The sequence below is a fragment of the Cheilinus undulatus genome, linkage group 5 (assembly GCF_018320785.1).
Source record: "Cheilinus undulatus linkage group 5, ASM1832078v1, whole genome shotgun sequence".
In the NCBI taxonomy this organism is placed as follows: Eukaryota; Metazoa; Chordata; class Actinopteri; order Labriformes; family Labridae; genus Cheilinus; species Cheilinus undulatus.
The window spans coordinates 13,006,998-13,031,432 of record NC_054869.1 but is presented as its reverse complement, the minus strand read 5'-3'; the positions used below and the strand labels follow the sequence as shown (position 1 = coordinate 13,031,432).

Below are 24,435 nucleotides of genomic sequence, written 5' to 3'. Positions count from 1 at the left end.
GTGCTGTATTATACTTTGGCCTAATCTCTGGGGAGTTGGGATTATCCTGCAGTATCATTTTTTTGGCTGTCTCAGTGAGATGGGGCATGTTGCTCGGGCCAATGAAAGCAGAAAAATGTGGCAGAGAGGAGAGGGGGATGTTATATCAGTAAGTCTACTCTATATGATGTAAATAAATTATTTAGGAAGTGTTTGATACTGATAAAAAAAAATGCTTTCACATGTTTAAAAATTTGCACTTATTAAAGGTCGAGTTTGAGATTTAATTTTGTGAAAAGTGAAAATAAAACAGTTGTTATTTTTCGATTTTAGGGGCCCTCAGGCCTGTGGGGCCCTTCGTGTTATCCCTTTTTGTTATTACAGCATTACACTGCCTGTTTGCCTGCAGTAGGAATATGCATTTTTAAAGTAGGAAAGCAAGTGAAAAAGTGCAGAAAACAGAAAGACTCAGCAAAGACGGATTGAATTACAGCAGTTGCCGATGTGCAAACCTTCAATAAGCTGATCCAGGAGCGGTCAGTGGGTCCGAGGACTGCAGGACGATGATCTGCCCTCAAACCTTCTGACAGCAGCAGGATTTCAAAAAAAAAACTCCAGTGGGAAAAAATAAGATTATTTATATATAAAAAGTGTTTAAAGCGCTAGAAAATGCTCTGCTGCTGCTCAAGAAGCTCGATTCAACTCTGCAGCGAAAACATCAAGTAGCTTGTGTGTTTTTTCTTCTAAAAGAAGCATCATGGAGAGCTCCGAAACACTCATTAAAACATCAAAGTGAGTTAACTATCAAAGTCCTGCTGCCCTGCAATTTAAGGAGCCATTATGTCTTTGCTTCTCCTCTGAGCATGAAAAGAGTTCTACCCATTTTTAACAAGGTATTTATTTTTTAATACTTATCTGTGCGCTTTGATTGTAAAGTGTCATAATTTGAAGCTCCCAAATTATAGATACGAAATAACTTAAATAGAAGTTTGTTTCAGTCCACATACTCGCTCTGATATTTGAAGGGTTTATGTGGAGGATTATTTCTCGGTGCATTGATCAGCCTGAGGCTCTGAGGCCTGACTCACTCTGAGTTATGTGTTTTTTCTCTGAGCTGATAATGAATGGATCCTACGTGGCTTGTAAACAGCGGGAAGTTAATGTAATTAAAGCGGATAAATTGTCTTTAAGTTTATATTCTAATTTGATTGATGCGTTTATTCAGACGAGGCATAAATTTAACGAATTAATTATTTGGTTTATATACTGCAACAAATTACCTAGGCTTAGTTGGGTTTTGTTTATGCAGTATTTCAAAATAAGTCAAAAGGACAAATTCAAACATACCTTAAAACATAATAAGACTCGTGAATTTTCGTACATTTCTTCGTTGTCTTGACACCTCTCCAAACTCAACTTCAAATCTGTCAATTTAATAGGCTAAGCAGGAAAAAATAGCCAAATTCACGCAGTTTTTCCGTAACAACCTCTATATTATTTAAATATACAATTTCGCCACTCCCTTACTCCAATTCCCCCCTGCGACCAGCATATTATCTTTATCAAATCTTATTTTGAAAGCGCGTAATCCAAGTGCAGCTGTCCGCGAGACTTCAGGATCAGGAACGTTGGCAGCTTTGTCAGCGCGTGCTCTCTTACCTCTCCGACAGACGCGACAGTTCTGCTAACTTTAAGCTAAATTGCTAAACTTTAATAGAGTGTTTCTTTCTTGGTTCACACCTGCTAATAGGCCCTATGTGGTGTTTTTTTCCGTCTCGTGAAGAGGTAAGGTATAAGGGGAAGGAGGGGGTGTCACGTAGAGGCTCATTAAAAAGCCCGCGAGCAAAAGTTGGCGGATTGATTTATTGAATGAATGTATGATGTCCTCATTCACACAAGTGACCCGGCTGATAACTTATCAGTGAATGAGAGAGCTTAGGGAGGATATGAGGGGTAAGACGGGCTTAATATGTTTTAAAAAACTGTATTGATTATTTTGTATTGATATTGTTCAGCTCATAATGCCCCTTATTGGTATTAGATAATCCAATATAGTGCGCCGCGGAGGGAATTGACCCCATGCTGATAGAAAAGCAGGAGATGGAAGAAAAATCTAAGCCGGGGGAGGATGACTTCATGACTGTCAGGTAGCCTATGGAGTGATTTTAGCTAGCAGGGAAAGATTGGCTTACATCTGTGTCCTTCCATGAGCTTTTAAACCTCTAATTGTTCAGCACTCTGTGCTTCACTTTTCTTTAATAGCACCATCCTTTTAAAATGTGACTTTTCAAGTAAAAAGAAAAATTCTGTCGATGTGAAAACACTGGTTTCCTGTCTGTTTAGCGCCTCTGTATCTTTGCTGACCAGCAGGGGGCGTAGCTAGCAGTGGGAGCTGTGTTGTCAGATCTGGGCTACAGGTCATCGCCTGGATGCTTCACAAAGAAGATCAGAAACAAAACAGGCAGGCCTCATAGAAGGTAAACAGTGATACAAACTCCATATTAATGTATAGAGAAAAAAATATTATCATCCCATCAACTCTGTTACGGTTATTATTTGTCATGTTTAGAATTTATACTGCCTTTATATGTCACATGAATGCCCCCACCTATTATTATTATTTGTATTGTTATTTTTAATATTGTTATTGTCTTGTCAGTCACAGCCATCCTTTAGAGTCGGTTTCCTTCTTACACGTGTGCCATTCTGTGTTTAGTTGAGCAACTTCTGTAGTTTAGTATGAAGGCTATTTGTCCTCAAAGTCAATGAAAAAAAACCTTCAATGATCATGCAGCATTTATAGTTTCTAGCTATCATAATCTGTGCATGTAAAAATATATATGTTGTATTTATAATAAGTAAAGGTAACAATGAGTCTGTGGTGCAGCCTGTCAGTGAAGCTGTGCACAGTCCCGTTAGCAGCCTTGTTATTTCAGACAGGCCTCATATCAATGCTAACATCTCGATTACATCATGAGAAAAAAATCCAGACTAGTGATAAAATTTCAAACCATAGTTATTTTTCCATTCGCTATTTTACAGATTTAAAAAAATATAACAAACAGGCTGGATGTAAAAACTGTGTGCACGTAAATAATTCCACATAGGGAGATTCAAAATAGCTGTAAGAAGATCTTAAAGAGGGCTGCTCTGCGAAATACATCAAGCACGTGATCATCAGTAGTATATATTTTTATCAGCAATACTTTACATCGTTATGACAACCGAGTAAAAACAGATAGCCCAGACGTGCATGTGTCCTACTGGTCCTGCTGGTGCTGCACAGAGCGCTGTTATCACTCTGATCACCAGGTGCATCAGCTGAAAGGAGACAGCTTCTAATGAAAACAATACACAAAGAGAGAAAAAATGCATGAGGTGTACGTCTTAGTTTCACCACTGCGCCAAATCAAACATTTTATCAATAACAAATCAAGATATTGTCTATTTATAGGCGGCTCTCATTAGTGAGTATTTTTGCTAAATACCCATGTCTCCAATAAATGCACCTTTTTTCACTGAAAGTATAAATATTGGCAGTATTACTTTGATTAAGTTAAGTTTGTTCTAATCGTTGATAAATTTAGAATTTGTCATTATAATTGCAGTTGTTGTTATTGTTATGATGTGATTGCATTGCTGCTTCAGTATCTGTTAAATATCATTTTTCTGTCTCTTTTCTATTGACGGTCGGTTGCCTCGGTGTGTGTGTTGTTATTGGACTGTGCGCAGCGCACTGTACTCTGCTCCAATCGCATCCCAACGGCGGTGAATGGGGGAATGAAAAAAGTGAAGCCATGCATGCAGGAGTGGGAGGATCCACCCGCTTCAATCTCGATCTCAGACTTTTGCAGCGACAGGAGGCACAAACCAACCAACCGTCTGCGTTACTTCCATAGAGTTACAGCCGGCTGGGACATCCACGCTCACTCAGCTTTAGATATATATTTTTTTTTTTGCGGGGGGATTTGTTGTCAACTTTTTCTTCTTTCGTCTCATCCTTGACAAAAGTGTTATTCCGTGAAGAAGTGCCCCGCTTTCTTCGGTCGGCTTGAGGAGAGAAGATAGAGCTTCCTCAGTCTGTAATCATAACAGGTGACTGTTCACAGACTTTTACACCTTTATTGTTTGCTCTCTGTCTCTCCATGCTGCTCCCACACATCTGGGATTTGTATAGCAGGCTTAAACTCTCTTTACTTTAGACCTAGGGTGAGATTAAAGTCGTCCTTTTTTTGCATTTCTTCCACTAAAGTTCATTTTCCATTTTCCTCCTCCGAGCTGCAGGCTGAGTGTGTCACGCGGAACCCAAACGGTTTCAACAGGTTTCCAGCTCGTCTTTTTTACGCTTTTCTTCCTCCACACAGACAACCAGGCAAGATTCGTGGATATTTTTTTTTATTGTCAAGTCTGACTTTTTCGTCCTCTTATGGATATTGCAACAGGTCTGGTGTCACTGGAGCGCCTCTCCGCGGGAGAACAGTCCGAGACGTGCATCATGTTGGACGGCATAAAAATTGAAGATCATCCCCTGCGCTCGGGACAGGCAACGCTCGGAGTCATGCTCGGTAAGTCTTTTATTCTTTTGAAAAACTACACATGAGATTTTTGAGTGAAAGAAGAGTGTTATTCCTGCATGGCTTCAGCCAGTTTGCATGCATGCTCACCAATGGTTTGTTTACTGATACTTACGCACGTAAAAACCAACAAAAGTTAATTTTACGCATGCAAATGAATAAAAGATCAGAGATATTAAGGGCAATTGCGGTTCAATTTTTAATGCAGTTGTCAAGGAAAGATGTAGCGTTTCAGTAACCTAAACACTGGATGAGTGATGGAGTCTGCAGGCCTTGTTGGGAAGAAAACATTAAATTCATCCATTATAATCTGCAGTTTTAGTGTAATTAAATACCACAAACCTCTATTAATTTATTCAAGAACCCAGTTGGAAGATATGTTACACTTTACGGCATTTCATACCAAAATTACGTCTCTGGTGAAGGCCTCTTCTCATCCATAACCCCTGTGCCTTTTTTTCCCAGGGAACGACTGTCATCATCCATCCGTGTGTGAAGGATGCCAGCGTCCCATCTCCGACCGCTTCCTGATGAGGGTCAACGATTCCTCATGGCACGAGGAGTGTTTGCAGTGCACCGTGTGTCAACAGCCTCTCACCACCAGCTGTTACTTCAGAGAAAGGAAACTTTACTGCAAACACGACTACCAACAGTAAGCACAATATCCATGCTCTGCTCCTTTCTCTTTCCCCTTCCTGCATTTCTTCTGACGGCTCTGGTTGGTGTGCAGTGATTTGAGAAGACATTGTGATGGCCCTGGCTGGCCTCGAGGCCTCGTGCGTGTCTGTAACTGTGAGTGTGTCATTCTGAAAGTGTCAGCAAGTGTGAAGTGTTTGGATTTTTAGGATTTGATCAATGAAGGAAATAAATATAGAAAATACGACAACATGGAGGCATGATTTAAACCAATTTACTTTAAGTGAGGTTTAGGCGAATTTTACGGTTGAACATCTTTTGCTTTTCGTCAGTGTTTTAAATTGATAAAATGACGTTGCAGAAATATTACATTTAAACATTGTACGGTTATGTGATTTTATTTTTTTAAATAAAGACAGGAAATGTGTGCAGCAGAGTGCTCACGCAGCAGGATGCTTGCATTAGCGTCCATTTATTATTGTCATGTGTTTGTTTTTTATTATTGTCACAGTGGCCCACGACTTTTTCCACATTTGTTTCTGCGGAATCAGAAAAAAAGCTGTGATGCCACAAAGGCCCGAGAGTGTGCAGGCGTGCAGTGTCGGGTTTTATTCCGCTCTCTGACATATGTCTGTCTTTCTATTTCCTGGGTGCGACTTGTGGCCTTTCCCTTTCACTAATATCCGCTTCATATCTACTTAAATATGCAAAACTGTGTTTTGTTTTTTAGGTTGTGATTGATAGTGTATCCTGAATATCTTCTACATTTACGACAAGCACTTTTTAATTTGAAAACCTGATACTTGGCTTTTGCTGAAATTTTAAATTTACCTTCCTGTTCTCCACCGGTACTTTTTTAAAAAGCGTTTTTTCCTCCTCATTTTTAAGCCAATTTTATTTTGTCTCTCTTCATTGTATTTATTATGAGGAAATTTTATTTCAATATAAATCACTTGTTTAAGCACGCGCAATTGAAAATATGGCAATAATTCATCGATTTAATGCAAATATCTCCTTGCGCAAACATAGCAGCTAGCTTAAAAGGCTAACGTTAATAAACGGCATAAATAATAAGCCGCGGTACAGGCATTTGCGCACGCGCCACGCACGCACGTATAATACGTTGAAATAATTTTACACGCATTAATAATTCAATTTTAAATTACAGAATGACTTCGAGAAATTTCCTTTCTATTCTCTGTAAGTGTGATTACAGCAGCAGACTAATATAGTGATGAAATAAAGTTTTTTTAATTCAATAATTTACTCGTATCAAATCAAAACAGCACTTTAAATAAGCTTAATAAAACAGTATTATAAATATTGTAGCTGCTAAAAATAATTTTGTTAATTATAGATACATGATAATAACTTAGGAGTTTCCCCCTTGAGCATATAATTTAATATTGAATTTAAATAAGGTTTAGTATTCCAAATAAAGTCTCTGACAGGAGGTCAAATATCAGCCATTATCTATTTATTGAGATAAATTAGTAAAATTATTGAGTTAATTATCACATAAAAGCAACATAGTGCAGATAAAGTGGACTGAATAGTGTAACAAAAATAGTGAGGGTGGCTGTTTGGCCTGCAAGGACCCTGGGGTGCCCCTGTGTTTCTCATCGCATGAGTGCTTTTCATGCTTGTCACTAAATTTTCAGCTTTTTGTGTGCGGCCTTTTTAACAATTCTACTTCGATTACCGGGACATTATGGCTCTCTGCTAGATACCTTGCGAGCAACAAAGAGTTACATCTATTGCCATGCGTGCCATTCATCCGGCTCTGTGACGGGAGTGTAGTTGGCTGATAACAATGGAAAAAATTCATAGCGGTAACTCAGGGATACCGGCGTCACGGCGTCACGGCTCAGAGGTGGCTGGAAGCTGGGAGTGGGATCTCTTTCTCAGGCCTGTTGTAGCACCATCCACTTGAAGGTTGTTTTTTTTATTTCTAAGGCATGTAGAAAGAGAAGACGGCAGATAAAAACCCCACAAAGATATAAAATAAGTATTTTCACGCATGTTATTTTCTACCTTTCTTCATGCTTTTAAAGCTCCATATTTAGTGCATAAGCTCTTCTCCTCTGCTAAAATCCCTCATTTGAATCCTGTGTGTGAGCTTGTGTGGCAACCTGGATCACCCCATCCAAACACAACAACCTGCTGGGCGACGGCCTGCTCTCACACTCTGTTATCCATCACATCTTTTAATTCCTCACCTCCTTCTTCTCACACTTTTCTTTCCCTTTTCACCCCTCCCAGGTTAAACGCTAGCTGCAGGCTCCCTCCCATCACGCAGACACAAGTATCTCTTTTTTCCTTGTTTATTCCGTTTGCATTGATGGGATACTTAAGGATGTAATTGGCACCTTTTTGACTTTTATGACACCCATTTAAGATGCATTTGTCAGCCCACAAACTGCTTTGGGCTGTGAAGAGAGCTCCTAGCCTTACAGAGGTCTTCGTGCCTAATTACATTCCTACAGCAACTGATTCATGCCCCGTAATCAGCTCTCACTGGCTATAATAAATCAAGGAATTGGCAAGCAGTCTTTTTTGGCACCTTTGGAACAGGTTTAAGTGCAGACGGGGGAAAACAATTGTGTACTGTGTTATTAAACCTCCCACCAACACAGTTCAACACATCCCGCTCCATACAGTGCAATTATATAGTAACAAGATTGGATTTTATTAGCCTTTATCCCATATGTTTGCCTCCTTTTTACGCCGCACGGCTGACCTGTGTTTATCCTTGCTTTGTAGGTATTTTTGTGAATGAGGAGTGTGTTAGATTTAAGGCCTAGAAAATAAATCAAATGTACAGTTGTCAGGTATATTTTCCAGAGGGGGTTATAAAACAAAATTTATGCTAAAAGGGGAGAAACGCAGGGATCTAGAGGAGCTTTTGTGAGAATATTTCAGAGCACATTTGATAAAAATTGAAAGCAAAAAGGCAGAGCTGTCAGTTGGACAGGAGCCATAGCCGTAGAGGAGGAACAAGCTTGAACGAGACGGGCGGTATGTAAAAGGTAGAGTGGAATTACACCACCCCGAGAGAGCTTGTTGTGCCCTGGTGTTTGGAGGTCAATTATACATCATTAGAAAGAGGGAGATCTTTTCCCCAGGGAGAGCTCTCCTCTAACCAAGCAGATGCTTTGAAAGGGGGGCGAGTGTAATAAGGCCTATCTCTGGACAACACCCCTGTAATGGACTGCCTTGTTAGAAAGTGCCACGAGCTCCATCTATAAAAAAACACAACATTAACTAAAATATATTATACAGCCTGCTTTATGCATTCCTCTGTGGATATTTTTCCACGCTCTATAAAGTTTTACTGTCCGGCAAAATGTTATTTTTAAATGTTTCGTTTGTAACTTTTCCCAAACACATCACCATTCACATTTTTTTTCTTAAGAATTTTTTGATTCACGTGCTGTAAGCAGAATGAAATCGAGGTCACGGTAGTATGAGTAGTAGGAAAACACGGCAGTGATGAAACCATAAAAAGCAGCGCTCCCAGAAATCTGTCTCACCTCCCATGCATGCTGCTGGACGATCCCCTGGTGTGCTGAGAGCTGCTTTTTAGAAACTGTTTGGAGTGCCCTCCTGTGAAATTGTTGTTTTTTAATTAGCTGTGCTTGGGACGCTGCTGCAGCAATGTGTGTGTATGTGTGTGTGCTGGAGAGATGCTGACGGCTGCAGGGTTTCTGTTTTAGCTCGATGTGTGCGTATGTGCGTGTTTTACTCGCTCTAGGACACTCCCGCGTGGCCTGGCACTTGGTGAGCACTCATATGCACACCAAAACAAAAAAATGGAAAAAAAGTAAGGATGTAGTTTGTGTTGTCAAGCTCGCCGGGCAGTTTTGCAGTTAATTAAAGACTGTCCTCGGTCCTGCTAAAGTATTTAAACAGCAGCTCTGTGCTGTTCTCTGGGTTTGCATTTCTTTCCTGCAAAGCTTTCTAACTTTTAGCTACACTTTTATTTTTATAATTCTCTCTAAAAAGGATAAAAATGAGTCTTTAGCTACCGCTCTTGGGTAAATAAAAGAGGACCTCTACAGAGAGACAAATCTAATGTTAGAAACACTAAGCTGGATAATATTGCTTCAGCTTGCTGGGATTTTTTTAGTGCTCGGCGAGGAGTTGGCTGGAGCTGGCCCCGCTCCTCTGTAAGGAAGTATTGGGTTTTATGTCAACATGGCTCGGCCTGTCCCTGCAGCATATGAGGATGCATCATCTGTCATCTCATGGTTTTCTAACTCTTCCCCTCCACCCAACCAACCCAATGTATTTACCCATTAAAGGACCAGTTACAGTCGTATTTACTTGCACACTGCAAAACTCAGATCTTACCATATGTATTGCCTTTGCCTTATCAAAAATTATCCCATTACACTTAATGTAAGCCACATTTGTCCAGTGAGTCCACATAAACATCTTATTCCAAGATACTATAAGCTAAAAATAAGGCCTGAATGCTTGTAATGAGAAAGACTAACTGTAAATGCAGCAATCAAAAAGCACTTTTCAGTGTTGTTTTTAAAAATAAGATTTACTTCCAATTTAAAAGAAATCACTGACACGTAAATTTTGATTGCTGCATTGGCAGCCACTTTTACTCATAACAAGTCAAATAAGATGAAGGCTGAGTGATATGGACTAAAAAACAGGAACTTGGAAAATCAGGGCATTGTTGTTTAAAATAAATTTTAGTGATTTCCATTACCGATGCTGATGATTTTTTTCATTACTTCTGTTTTTTTAAGACTCCTAAAATAACAAGATTTTCCCTCATGCTCGACCACAAAACATATCAGGCACTTTCACTTTTACTACCAGATATAAAAACCCTTCAGTAAACCACCAGTCAGGTTTCCTTGATGTCAGCATTGAATTGACACTACACAACAGATAAAAATCTGCTACCGATATCAGTTTATGCCTCATTATATTCCAGTGGGCTGATATCTGTCAGCAGAGCTGGTATGGTCGATACCCATGCTAGACTGATGCAGCTGTGGACCCCTACTAAAACAGTATATTTATACAGTATTTTTAGCTGGATGTTGACATGCAATACACAATATATTTTCTTGTGTGAATAAATAACAAATGATTGTCACAATGCCAGAGCTATACACTTTGATATGTTTGTCACAAAAATGGAAAAATATTAAAACTTGTTTGATACCAACAATGACAGAAGCCCTAGACACTCAATACAGACAAACTTTTCATTTCTCATTATCAAAACATTGCAGACAAACTCCCACTCTTTATTTAAATAAAACAGTTCCACTTTAACTTTTAACTCATGCATGCAACTATCATGTAAATATTCACAAGTGATATTAATATTAATAATAAAACACCAAACTGTTTTGTTGTGATTAGATTATCTATGTATCTAGCTCCACTTATAATGCAGCTGTAACATTTTGTACTATTGTATTATATAGCACTATGTACACTTCTGTGGAGATAACTGGCTGCTAGTAGCATGTCAGTTTTCTTCATTATATGCCACTTTATTTACTGAACAGAATATCAATTATATATACCTCCTATATTTTGCTTTATTGATGTCACCTACCCTTATTTGAATTCTATTGTAGTTTAACCACCATCTTTTTTTGTCTTGTGTTGCTGCAAAGTCAGAATTTCCAGTCTGGGCATATCTTGTCTTATCCTACCTGCTGATATCGGTATCAGCTGATACTAGCTTTAAAAAGTGAAGTTTAATATTGGCAGATATGACCATTTCTGCTGATATTAACAAAGGATTTTCTGGCTGTAAAATCTGCCTATTTCAGCTGTAAATATTGGCCACAAGAACAAAAACGTTAGTGGAGTTTTCAGCTGAAGTCTTTTTCTTTATTTATCTTTAGATTTCCTTGCATTTTAAGATGTGTTTTATGGACTGAACTTTGTTCATCCTCAAACTTTAAATTCTTTGTGTTAAGGACTGAAGTTTTAGGTCTGACCTACATTTGAATATCATTATCAGCTAGAATTATTATGTAAATATTGGCACATTGGATATCAACTGTAAACTGATATCTTGCATCCCTTCTTATCTTATCATCTTATCTTATTTCTATGTGATGAGGTTGTCAAACATAACGTGTTTCAAAATTTTAAAATCTACATTATTTTATTGATTGGTGGCATTGAAAAGTACAGAAACGTAATGATTTTCAGTCATATTTTTAAACCAAAAGAGAGAGCACTGTTTATCTCGCACAACTACATTGACAACATTTGGAAAAAGTGGGTGGAACTGGAGAGATGCAAGGGACATCCTGCAAGTTTGTCTGCATTTTTTATGATAAAAATGAAAAAAGTCCCAACACTGGGTGTCAAGGACCCCTGTATTTGTTGCCCTGGTATCAAACAGACATCAAAACAACTTGATTTTTTTTCTGATGATATAACTTAACTATAACTTAATCTAACTTAAATGCAAAAAAAGAACAATGACAATTCTTCATGTAGACGAAGCATTTCAGCAGATTTTATAGTGGTCAATAAGCATATTATTGTCAGTACTGTAAGTACTGCTGTCTATATTGTCTTTTGCTATACCACATTTGAAAATATATCAATATATCTTAAAAGCTTGATATTATTACCCAGCCCAAAGTCCGACCTATTTTGTGTTTGTGATATTAAAAATTAAGATGTTTGGATGCACTTTTTGAGTAAAACAGAGGCAAAGTGGCTCATGTTTAGTGTAATTTGATGTTTTTGATAAGGAATAGGAGAAATACTCTTGGTATCTTAAGCTACATCTTGACTTTATTTTTTCTTTCTGGCTGACTTGGTTTTGATTTAGTCTGATATAAATTCACTCTAAATTCGTGCATGAAGAGTTTACCAGTCCACTGTTTCTATTGACTGCCTGTTTGCTGGGATGCTGCCCGTAAACCTGAAGTATTATCAGGTGAATATGTGAAGGTTTATTTTTGTAAAGGCATTTCCGCTGTGTGTTTAAACAGAAATGAGTGGGTGTGTTTGGGAGGGGGTTGGTGGGGGGCTATAAGCATACTATAGTGAAGCAGTTGGAGCACAAAGCACTTTGCAGGACGCTCCGGGAAGCCGCAGAGGCTCAGCCACGGTAATGCCCATCACCACTTTAGAGGCCAGACTGGTGGCGAGGGATGTGGAGCGAGGTCTCTGCGGCTTTGTGTGTGTATGTGTGTTGGGAGGGGGGAAGCCGTAGTGCCGGGGAGGAGAAGGATCTGCACAGGGATCTGCCTGGTGTGCTCACATTACACTGGATGATAGCAGAGGGGTGCAGAGGAACTCAAGCATGCAATTTGTTGGTAGCCACAATTTAACCTCATCTCCTAAAGCCGGCTGTTAGGCAGCCAGTGGGACATGTCAGTCAATCGGGAATGCTAATCAGTGACGCTGGAGAGAGAGAGCCATCGGCCTCGGCAGCGTACTGATTTTCATTACTGGCTCCAAGTCCTCAGGCCTTCAGGTTTATTTTCACAGCGTGACAACTCTTCAAAACAAAAAGGAAGCCTACCACAAACCATTAACGGCAATTTACAAATTAGATTCTGGCTAAATCTGTGAAAGACTTTAATAGGCTTCTTCTTAAAGCAGACGGCCGAGGAATATACACACTCAGCAAATGTTTTCTATTTCAATTTGCCAGATAACATGTTTGAATCAGAAGAGTGTAACATTTTTTAGGTGGCTGGAGCTTGGCTAGGATGAAGTTTTTCATTTTGAATGCCATTTACAGTGGTAGTATGATTATCTCTGCACATTTTTCACATATTCTTAATCATGTTTCAGATCTGTTTGTCTCATTTTGGCACTGTACTTTGGAAGTAGCCCACACTTGTTTCTCCAGGCGGCCCCCCGGTCGAACGTGCATGAGAAATTGAGACATGGCCTCTGCTGCTGGCTCGCAGTATCGCTGCTGGCCCCAACTGTGTATACGTGATCCCACTCTGGAATGTTTTTCCAACACGTAGGCTTTTCACAGATACACTAGAGAGGACTGGCATCATAGTGGCAAGTGCTGCATTCAGACTGTTGTGTGCCCAAGGCTTACTCTCACACTCACGTCACACATTCTAGCTCTACATGGGAATGGGCAGAGCCTTGTGTTTGTCTACATACACCCCAGGTTTTTGTGAGGGTGTGGGCACATGTGTATGTCTGTGCGTACACTTCTTTGTCTCTAATCTAGGCTTTTTCCACTGCCTCACATTCACTCTCTTCATTTTAAAGACACATTTCAACACCTATTTTTGCTGCTGCTTGTCAAATTTGGCCAAATTTGAAAGATTTTTGTACCCTCAGAGCATTTCTTTGTCTTTTTTACCCCTTTTAATCTTCATCAAATGAGATTAGCCCCCAAATACCGGTATTCCTGCCCAAAGTGACTGACAGAGATTTGCACTTTTATCATTAAGTGTGACACTAAGCTGGTCAGAGCTTTGTCTTGAATGGAGGGTCTGACGGAAACGGGGGCTCCTAATCCTTTTATTTGTGTCAGGCCCAGAACAGGGGGAAGAATGGGGTCGGGGTAGGATGGGGCTGCAGAATGCCATGGCCCTTAGTCCCCCTCCAGACCCCGGCCTCCACAGCCAAGTGAGCATGAGACTCATCTTATGTGGTCTATGCACTCGAGTGGACGCATACACAGGCAGGCACACAGATTTGTGCATCTACAGTATGTTCAAATGTTTGCTCAAGCACATGCACACAGCCATGACACATGCATATGCTCACCTATAGATCCCTACACAATTACAAACACACAAATGCCTGCATTTGATGCATTTAAGAACATGTACCTGTGCACAAAAATTTATATTGTGTGTATGAATGCAGTGGCATGAGTCAGAGTCTAGGATGAGATTAATAAAGTTTGCCGGTTTCCCTGGTCGAGGTCCAACGCTAGGCTTTTGTCCGCAGCTCACATCAGGGTTGTGGGGCTTCAGCTCCTTTTGTGTGTGCACCCTTGTGGTAATCCATCTCCAGCGGGAGTCCCCTGGGGCACTTTATTTACTCATTCAACTGTTTGGAAGTCTGTTAGACTGCAGATCAGATGCAGTGAAACCAATGTGATTACTTTAACCAGAACTTCCAGATTCCTGCCCAGCTTCTCCTCTCACTCTGAGCTGCTGTGCTCAACAGGAGGGAGGGGAAGGTCCGTGCTGCTCATCCCTATCTATCTGTCTGTCCTGTTTACCGGCCTGCTTTGAGGACCAGTCCAATATTCTGCGTTATGAAAATTCTGCCGTCGCTGCTGAACCTCCTGTGCCCACACACTGTAGAGCTGCTTTGATTCTTTCATTATCTTGTTCTGTTTGACTTTGTTATTTCCTCCCCTTGCGTCTCCAAAATACAAGTTCCAAATCTGGCGTCTGACTAAGTTTCTGCATTTGTCAGGTCTCTTTCCCCGCTAGATCATAATTCAGCTCCATAGCAAGTGTGGTGTCACAGTGTAAAAACTAACATCTATGTTTTATTGCAAACAATGAGAGGGATTTGGTTATCCATCCATCAACATAAACCCAGAGCTATGTATTTGGGGCTAACCCCCGTGTTAAACCGTTGCAGGCTGTCAGGCTCTCTGAATTTACTCTCCGTCTCTTCCCGCTGGTGCGGCTGGGGAATTATGGTCGAAATCAGCTGCCAGCACCAGCATCCACAGCCAGGGCTCCCTAAACTCTCTTCTGTTTAGACCCGGCCGCTGATTGGTGATGGCTGTCTTGGCAAGAAAAATAACCCCCGTACGAAAACAGTGCAGATTGGGTTTCTATGTGTCTGACTCGCCCCTGTCCTCTTTGACCGGCCCCCCCACGGCAAGCCAGCATGATTTGTGCATGAGGTCCCGTGACCCATGGAAGCTTCAAAAAGCAGCGAGGGGAAATATTTGGATGATCCTGATGGGGGGGAGTGGAGACGTGGGAGGGGAGGCGGAGACGATGGGGGCTTGGTAAGAGCAGGGCTAAGCAGTGTAAGGCGAGGCAGATGTGGAGAATCTACAGTGATGACAGGGGAGTGTGTGCAGAGGAGACCACTACAAAACACCCACCTCTACCACCATATCCACTAGTGTCCCAGGGGGCTGCTGATAACACAGACATCATGTTTTGCATGAAAAAGGTGGCAAACAGTAGAGAAGACTGTTTGAAAGAGGCATTTTATCACCAGGTAGCTTTGCCATGATACTGATCGGCTGTACCGCACCCCCCTGCTCAGCCCTCTCCTCTCCTTTTACCTTTCGTCTGCTGGCTCTGTATTAATATTTCCCAGAAAGCTCCTACAATACATCTTCTCTGGGAAATTCCACGACTCCTGAGCGCTGCAAAATGATCTGGTGTCTATGAAAGGGATGGATGGATAAGGGGATAAAACATAAAGATTTTTCAAAGTGTTTTTTGTGCGTCTCTCGGTGCTCTCTGGATGGAGATTTCTACTCGCTCGCCTTTGATAAGAAAAATGTGTTGCTGCAGGTAAAGGCTGTGTTGTTTGCTCCATTCATCTAAATTTTCTCCTCCAGCCGATAGTGTTGTTGGATTCAACCTCACAGCACATTATTTATGCACAGGATCTGCCTCTGGGGTCACTTCACCGAACAGAAATAGCAAACCCAACCTCAGCGTTTAAAAAGCAAAGCTTAGGACAGAAGCAGTGTTAATTCTGACAACTGTTTTTACTTTCTCTTGGTCTTAAGGTTGAACTGTTGTTAGTTTTAGTCAGATTTCGGTCATTTCAGCCCTTTCATCTAGGAACACTTGTCACATATTTTAACCATTTTATCGCAAAATGGAAGAACAGTTTTACTTGGCAGAGAAGGCTCAGCACAAAAGATGCTCCCTGGGTTAGTCAAGCTGCATGCTTTGACCCTCCAGGGCCAGAAACCCCCATATAAATAGATACAGTTATGACCATGTGTGTTAAATACAATAGAACTGGTTCAAAAGCAAATAATCCATAGTAGCATAAATCTGAATATGAGGGTGCAGCAAGCATATTGCTATAAAGGAGGAGGCTGGGGTGGAGGAGGTTAAGCTTTGCCAGCAGCAGAAGCAGTGTGATGCATCAGCATTAATGCAAGCAGGGATTAGTGAGGAGGGCATCATATTGAAATACACCAGTGTGTTGAAAGAAAGAGCTGTGATTGGCTGTGGGAGCTGGGAGGCGATAATTGGGATCAGCTGGCTGTCAGCTGATCTCAGCAGGGCGTATGACTGAGCTTTATTTCTCAAAATGAAATGTGGCCCGTGTTAGAGTATGAAGCTTGTGCTTGACTGTATTGCACCTAGTTGGTTCTACCATCCTAATTCTGCAAACAAAACATTTTGACAAGAGGAATGCTTTGTGTTTTTTCATAACTAACTTGAGACAACACTGTCAATGGTAAAAATAGTAACAGCCAAAATCATGACAGCATCTTGATCTCTCACACCCTGAAGGATAACAGCTACAAATAGCACCAATGGTGATTTATAAAGCATATAAGGCCAATCATCTTCAAGCCCCAATACATCTATAAAGTTTAGCAGCTTTGTGAAGTTAGCTCTTGTTTTGTTTGAATATGGAGATGAGCTGTCAGCATCTTTACTCTTTGATGCATTGACCGTCATTCTGGTTGGCGTATGAAATATCATTGACCACCCCAAAATCCTTAAATGATTGGCTTTCCATTTAAAGAATATCTAACCACTATCTAAATCTTCACCTAAATTGGACTGATTCTTCTAACTCAAATATCCTGAAAGTTAAGTATATTTAAGTGGGCCCCACCATCATAATATTTGTCTGTATGTGGCCACCAGTAGAAAAAGTTTGGACACCCCTGCCTTATAGTTTCAGTCTAGTTTTAGTCAATAAATAGAGATTACATTTAGTCAAAACCTTTACATTGATTCTCTTTGCCTGAATCTGGTGCCAGGTCACTTGTTAGCCATCAAAGATCTATTTTTAGGGAGTCCTAGACTTGTCTGTCTCATGATAAAAAAGTTTAGTCATAGTTTTAGTTGATGAAATCACCCCTGCTCTGAAGCAACCCCTATCATTCTTTGGCCTCTACGCTCGTTGCTGGCCTCCCTCTGAGAGTGGGTGGGTTGACTGACCCCCGGGGTGTCCGTCTGCCTTAACGCTGGCCCTGCAGGCCCGGCCTCAAAGGAGGAGCGCGAAGCCCCGCAGGCCGGAGTCGTGCTCTGAAACCAGAGCTCCAAAGTTGTGTTGTGATCCCAGCTGGAGAGACAGCTCTAGCTCTGAGCTGAGCCCTCTCACAGCGTGCGGCCGGGGTCACCGCTGGCCTCTCAACCTTCATCGCTCCACTGTGCTTCTGCAAGACCATGGCGGCGTTATTTATTGGCCCACGGTCTTTTTCTTCTTCTACAACTCGCAACAAATATCAGAGAAGTGAAGTTTTGATGAGGTCGTGTTATCAATTACTTCTGGCTCGGGAGGTTAAACTTCACGAAAATGTTGGTTCGGCTGTAGCAATTTTCTAGATGAATGTTTCGAATGACTCGCACTGTCAGTAAAAGCACTCAGTCAGTGAAAATACAGCGAGGCCGTCATCTGTTATGTCTATGCTGGCCGGTTTCATTTTTACACTTTAATCTGTAAAGTAACCAGAAAATCTGGTTTGAGGAAAAAATGCCACTTTGAGTGTTTGTGGTGTGAACATGTCTTCATGTCTGTTTCTTAACACAGCATGTTTATTTGCTCGCTCATAGGTTCCAGCTTTACTTTGCATTTAAGTGTGTTTTTAGCATTCCTGTGTGAATGTGCCTGCATGCGTGTAGCCATATGTGTGCCCACTAGCATGTGTATGTGTCGGGTCTGTCACCGGGCCAAGCGTTGGACATGCATTTGGCAGGCGACACAGTCTGTGGAGTCTCCTCTTGAGGCAGAAAGCGGTACATGCCACCCAAACCACCATCCACCCCCACCTCCCCCTCCACCTCACCGCTCTCTATCATCAGCGGGCCGGCCCTCTCCCTGTTCTCCTTGCTCTCCTTTTCCTGGGCCCCAGAGCCTGGGCTGTGGCCTGTGGATGAGTGCTACATCCTGGCTGTCAGCACAGGGGTTAGCTGGGGATTGGCCTGTGGTGGAAGCGCAGTATCAGGCCCTGTCTGTCAGCTCCTCGTTCCACTTCCTCCCGCCCCTCAGCGCAGGCTGCCGTCAGTGGCACAAACATACAGTGAGCGGAGACTGACTCAGATCTCAGGCTTGAAAATGAAAGGATCTCCCTCAGAAAAGGCATATTCATAGCCATGCCAATGAAAAGAGGCTGTTTAAAACCCCTAAGTGCTCGGGTGTTGTGTTTTTAAACAGACCGCGAAAGCTTTGACAGAGGGTTTACTATTTCACCCTGTATTTCATTTCAGGTACTGTTAACTGTCGCTTCCGAAGAACGACCACTCACCCACAGCGTGTATCTGCGTACAGTTACAGCTGCCATAAAAGCTTTTTTTCCTGGAAAGACCCATTCACATTTTTAATAATGATGAATGCTTGCAAGATGTCACTTTATGTTCTAATTTTCTATTTGGCTCTTTAACACAAAAAGTCAAGAATATGCTCCTTTTTTTGTAGAATTCTTTATAAACCTAAACGAGCCTCATGTTCTCTAACAGCTGCATGTTTATAAGAATTTTCCAAAAGCATCAGTAGCCCAACAGACATTACAGGTTCAAGTTCTCAATTTGTAGGTTTTTTTTTTTAATGTGTATTTCATCGTCATGTATAATGATTTTAACATAGTTGGTTACGTTTGCAGCGTAGTCCATGAATCCCAGCCAAAGCTCATTAGAAAAAACACATTTTAAATGTAAAACTGCTTTTAAGTCCAGCAGGTAAATATTTTGTAAGGAGGTTATCTCCAAGATAAAGTGGCAGCTAGTAAATTTAGAAAGATGCAGCTAAAAACTTTGTCTGAAACTTTGACTCATTAATGTATGACAAGCCTTTGCCTTCAGGGGCATTATGCTGATCTCAAAGGTTCTGATTTTCTGCAAAGACTTCAACCAATACCTCCACTTTGCCAGTGGATCACATTATCTGATGCACACAGGTACATACATGCTTGCACACACATGGACGCACATCTGTACTGCACATGGTTACAGGCAGGCTTACACATGTCGGAGGATTTGCGACTATAATCAGATTAATTGGTCCATCTCTCCTTGGAAACATCACACACGCACTTGAAGGCCTCTGGTAGCTTTCAGCTGGATGCTGCTTACACTAACCAGAGGCCAGGCAGCAGGCTCAGGGTCGGCAGGGTCACAGCACGCTCGCTGGCATCAGCATCGCTTTATGGCTGACATTTTAGAAAAATTATTACAGCCTCTTTCTCTGTGACAGAGAAGGAATTTCTATCTTTTCCTCCCGAGAGTCCCGGCTTATTTAGGCTGCGCTTTTTTCAGTTAAATTTGACACAGAGAATTTTTTTCACAACATAAACATGAAGGTTGGTGTTGCTTGGCAGAAAACTCAGCCTCTTCAAAGACAGTGGGAAAACATACTTAGCTTCTGCCGTGTATATTATAAGTGTATTAACCATAATCCTTATTAACATTCTCCCGGCTGCATGCAGGTCCTGTGACTCAGAACGCAGTATTTTTCTTTTTGCCCACAAGTATGTCTATGTGAGGGACTATCTACACACATGCTGCCATCTGTGATTTCATCATTACGGCTTTGAGCTTCACCACAACTTGTACTGAGGAATGAATCACTCTTTTTTTCTGTCTGTGTTTCTCCTCTTTTAAAATAATGTTAAGTGATCTCCCATTATGTAATGTAATCTCTTAATAACTTCATTTTCTTCTGTTTGTATGTATTTTTTATTATTCACGTGCTGAGGGTACTAAAGAGTCAACGTAAGTGGTAGTAAACAGTGTTAAGGGTCATGTCACGGTGCTTTAGATCAGGGCTTCCCAACCAGATGTGGGTCTACTTGTACCCAGGGGGTACTTCCTCAGTCACCCAGGGTTTATGTGGGAAGACTGTGGTGAAGCTCATGTAATGCAATAAAATATAAATAAGAGCCTGATTTGAATGAAGTTTCTATCCACATACTGAGTCGGCTGCAACATTTGAGCTGAAAAAGTAGAGAAAACAGTGTGGATGGACCGATACAAGGCCAAGCTTAAGCAGGTATTAAAAACAGCTGAAAGAAATTAGTAAAAAGTAACAATAGTTGAACAGTTTAAATAGATGTATATAGTTAGATAAATATTAAATAGATATTAAATTGTTAGCTCAAAGTTATGACTAAATCATTAGCATATACAAGCTAGTTAGCGATTATTGAAAAATTATTGAAATATATAGCTGAAGTTAGTGTGTAAATACTAGAGGAAAAAGGGTAATTTAGCTATAAATTGATAAATAGTTGTAACAGGAATCTACATACTATTAATAAAGGCTAACTAGAAACTGATTAGAATAGCTAGCCAAAAGGTTGTTTAAATGGTTGAAATATACATTTTTAGCTGATTAATGGTCAAAAAAGCCAAATGTCATGGATAAATGTTTAAAGCATTTTGCTGCAGGGTTTTGATAATAGTGTCTTCAGGCCTGTTGGCTCAAAAAAATTAATACTTAAAAAAAAATAAAGCTTGAAGTGGTTAAAATAGATTTATAAGCTATAAGATAATAGTTAATGGTTAAAAGGTTGCCTAAATGTAATGTCTAATGGTTCGAATATATTTGTAGTAACAAAAATATGGCTAATTGGTTGAAATTTTTGAATAAAAATACAAGTATTTAAATGGTTAAAATAAGGGTACAGATGGCCTGCTGGTTAAGCCCCGCCCCTTGTACACAGTCAACCGGGATTCAAGTGTGGCCTGAGGCTCCTTTCCCTCGTGTCTCTCCCACTCTCTCATCTCTGTTTTTGGATCTATCCACTGTCCTTCTCTCTAAATAAAGGCAGAAAAAGCCCAAAAATATATCTTAATAAAATTAAATAAAAAAATGGTGACAGTGACCTAAAGAGCAATGTACAGATACATGCTAAAAATGCAAATTTTATTGATAAATGGTTGAGATAGGTTAAGCCTGTTATAAACTACTAGATTTTTAAAACCCATTTTGGCGGTGAAGATGGCCTGGTGGCCTGATGGTTTGGAGGTAGGGATGCATGATATTGGGTTTTAGCCAATATCCGATATGGCAATATTTACAGATTGATTTTAGCCCCATGACACCGATATTTAAATATGCTTTTAGACAAGAAATTTCAGTCCATTTGGACACACAGTAAGGTTTGCGGATGACCAAGGAAACAAACTTTAGTCCGGCAGAAATTTCGATATCTGCTGATACTGATACCAGACCAATAATATCTTGCATCCCTAGTTGGGGTGTGCCCCATGTGCGTGGGCGGCCCGAGTTTAAGTCAGATTCTTTCCACTGTTCTCCTCTGTAAAAAACAAATAATGACAGATTCGACTGTTCTTGTCGTAAAACAAAGCACACCACACACCAATAGACAAACTCGCCACTTTCAGACTCAAAATCTCACACTGTCATATGCGATTTAAGAGCGGTGCGATTTTGGTCCAACTCCCCACTTTGTCATTTGAATTGTGGTATTTTTTACGGGACACTCAGTAAAACCCACCGTGTTAATGTGGCAAATCAACAAGTTGGTCCTGCATTTCTGACGTCCATCTTCTTGTATGCCCTACGTTTACTGTCATTGCTGTGGCTGTGTTTGTTGTACTTCCTCCTTCTGTCAGCCTGCTTCCTGATTGGCTGTTGTTGTGACCTAAAATTGGATCAGCCATCTTGTGTGCCCTGCTTTAGTTAGCTCAATCGTCATGAGAATTGGTCTGGATACATAATTACAAGAAAGATAATTAATAGTTTAAATATTCATCTTGATATTTAGCTAAAAGATAGGGGTGGAAATAGGTGAGAACGCTAAATAATAGCCTATATATAAATGATTGAAATAGCCTATAAACAGTAATGCATACAAGTATGCAATGGAGTAATTACCTTAAGTCTGCTGCTGCAAGCATTTGTAAATGTTTTGCCAGCTAAACCATCTCAAACAAGGACAGATTGAATATCTGCTGTTGTGTTTAAAGGTAACTAATACTCAGTTTCATTTTCAAATATGTACCTTGAGAACATGCTGTCCATGACTTTGAACAAGGGTTCATCTGACTTGACTGTGAGTGTGTCTGAGTATGTCATGAACCACTGAGTTAAGGAGTAGAAATGTGATATTTCTGCACACAAGCACCACTTTCCTTCCATAAAATAATAATAGGGCTACGCTTGTATAAATTTTGTGTAGTGTCAGTTATGTTATCCATCTCCAAATAGCGGTGGGATGTGGTATACCAAATCAGAAAACTCATAATATTAGAAAAGCTGTCGATCATGAAAAGACATAATTAACCTTCACATTCTTTTTTGGGATTGTCCAAAGTTTCTGTCCGCCTGCTCTGCTTCATGTGGTAAACCCCACGTTTCTGGCTCTTAAAACTAGCGCAACAAGCCATAAAAAGTGTATTTCATGAATACTGTTCTACCCAGCTCTGGTTTTTTCACACATTCTGGTGCTAATAAGCTCTGACACACCCTAAACAACCACCCTCTCAAAGAGTACATCCAGTGTGGAGCGGCGGTTTGGTGTCCAGGGGAAGCCTGTGGTTCTGGAGCCAGAGTAGGAGTCGTGCCCTGCCGTCCCACAGAGATGACAGGAAGATAAGAAAGAGAGGTGGCCTCTCTGCACAAAAACATCCCACCAGGAGCTAACCTAACCTGGGGGAGAAGTGGAGGGCTTCAGGAGTCTTGTCAGAATCTATCCTTAAGGGAAGAAAAACACAGAAAAAAGTGTTGTTTCTGGGAATGTCAGTCCAGTAGCCATCACTGTAAGAGGTTGTGGTATCGCAAATATCCATATCGAGTTTAGACTACAACAACATGCCGCCATATGTCACAACTTTGGCTTTTTGACATGGCTTCTTCAAACCAACAGCCACAGAAATAAAAGAGTCGAGGAGAGAGGAGGGGAGGGTGGGCAGACTAAGTGCAAGCGACAGACTCTTGGCAGACTCAGCCCCTGCAGTTACAACTCTGAAAACCGCTTATAGTTTGCAATATTTGAGAAGCCGAAGTGAAAAGGTAGCCATTTCTCCCGTAGACGATGCGTAATGAGGGAACCATAGGGAGGCAGAAACAGTGAGCGGTTTTGTAGAAGCGGCACTAACACAGGGATCAGCGGCATTAAAAGAGATTTACACCCCCGGCTCTTAAACAGTTTTCTTTTGCTCAATGGTTCCTCTTTTACAGATATTTCAAGGAAGTAATAAACTGCACTGACAAGCGTTGGAGTGGCTTTGAAACATCCCTCATGGGCAGCACAGCTCCATCACTTCTATCACCGTTCCTTGGCTCTGGATCACTCTTTGTGCACGAGTCAGCCTGTTTCTCTCCGTTAACAGCACTTGGCCTCGTCTTGATATTGCAACCAGCTTGTTGTTGTTTATATCAAAGAAAAGTTGCGTAACTACCTTTAATACATCAAGCATTACGATTCCCCTAAGGGTGACTCAGTTCAGCATTTATCTGGTGGTGAGTGTGCTGTGTGGTTCAGGCCTACAGACTGTTTTCCCTGACGGTTAAAGTCTTTTGAAGCTGTCTACATGGCTCACAGTGAGGCCCTGCACAGTGTAAGATGTCATACTCCCACTGTGCTGACCAACATGCTCTGTAGGCCCTGATGTGCCCATAACATTTAATGGTACTTTGGCAAATACTAATGGAAAATCTTACTTTGCATTGCAATCACGTCTTGTTCTCATCTCTGGTTGCTCTCTTTTTCTTATTTACCATAATTATCCATTTGGCTCTTTGATATAATAAGTATGAACCCATGGCAGAAGGAGAAATATGCATTATCTGCTAATTATTAAGATTAAGGTTTGGATAGATAACCAGAACGAAAGGGAACATTTGTCTTCAGTTCCCTAGAGCGTTGATGTTTGTTGTCTCGCTGGGATAGCTGAACATCACAGAGAGAGCGTCCCTTTGGATTTGGACCCATGTTGGCAAGGTACTAAAGAGGAGGGGGCTGGGGGATAGGTCATGCCGTGGCACGTACACGTCTCAGTGTGAGATGAGGAAACATCTCGACCTCGCACAGGTTCAAGAAGAAACAGCCTGCTTCTGATTAGTCGCTCTGATCTCCAGCGATAAACAATTCCTGTGGTCTCCTGCTCACAGA

The 24,435-nt window shown here is 41.0% G+C and overlaps 1 protein-coding gene across 3 annotated transcripts in view; it reads left to right on the top strand.

The window, feature by feature from the left end:
* The first annotated feature begins 1,633 nt into the window (after positions 1–1,633).
* The window catches only part of lmx1bb (LIM homeobox transcription factor 1, beta b), a 67,351-nt gene continuing 44,549 nt past the window's right edge, over positions 1,634–24,435 (top strand). The window contains exons 1-4 of one of the 3 annotated variants that reach the window (XM_041787925.1): positions 1,634–1,764; positions 2,350–2,456; positions 4,422–4,544; positions 5,019–5,205. In XM_041787925.1, the coding sequence (XP_041643859.1) occupies positions 4,475–4,544; positions 5,019–5,205 (257 nt within the window). In that variant the 5' untranslated portion in view covers positions 1,634–1,764; positions 2,350–2,456; positions 4,422–4,474. Of the gene's footprint in view, positions 1,765–2,097; positions 2,127–2,349; positions 2,457–4,405; positions 4,545–5,018; positions 5,206–24,435 lie in introns of those variants that run through there. The other 2 variants (XM_041787924.1, XM_041787923.1) reach the window with 2 other exon arrangements.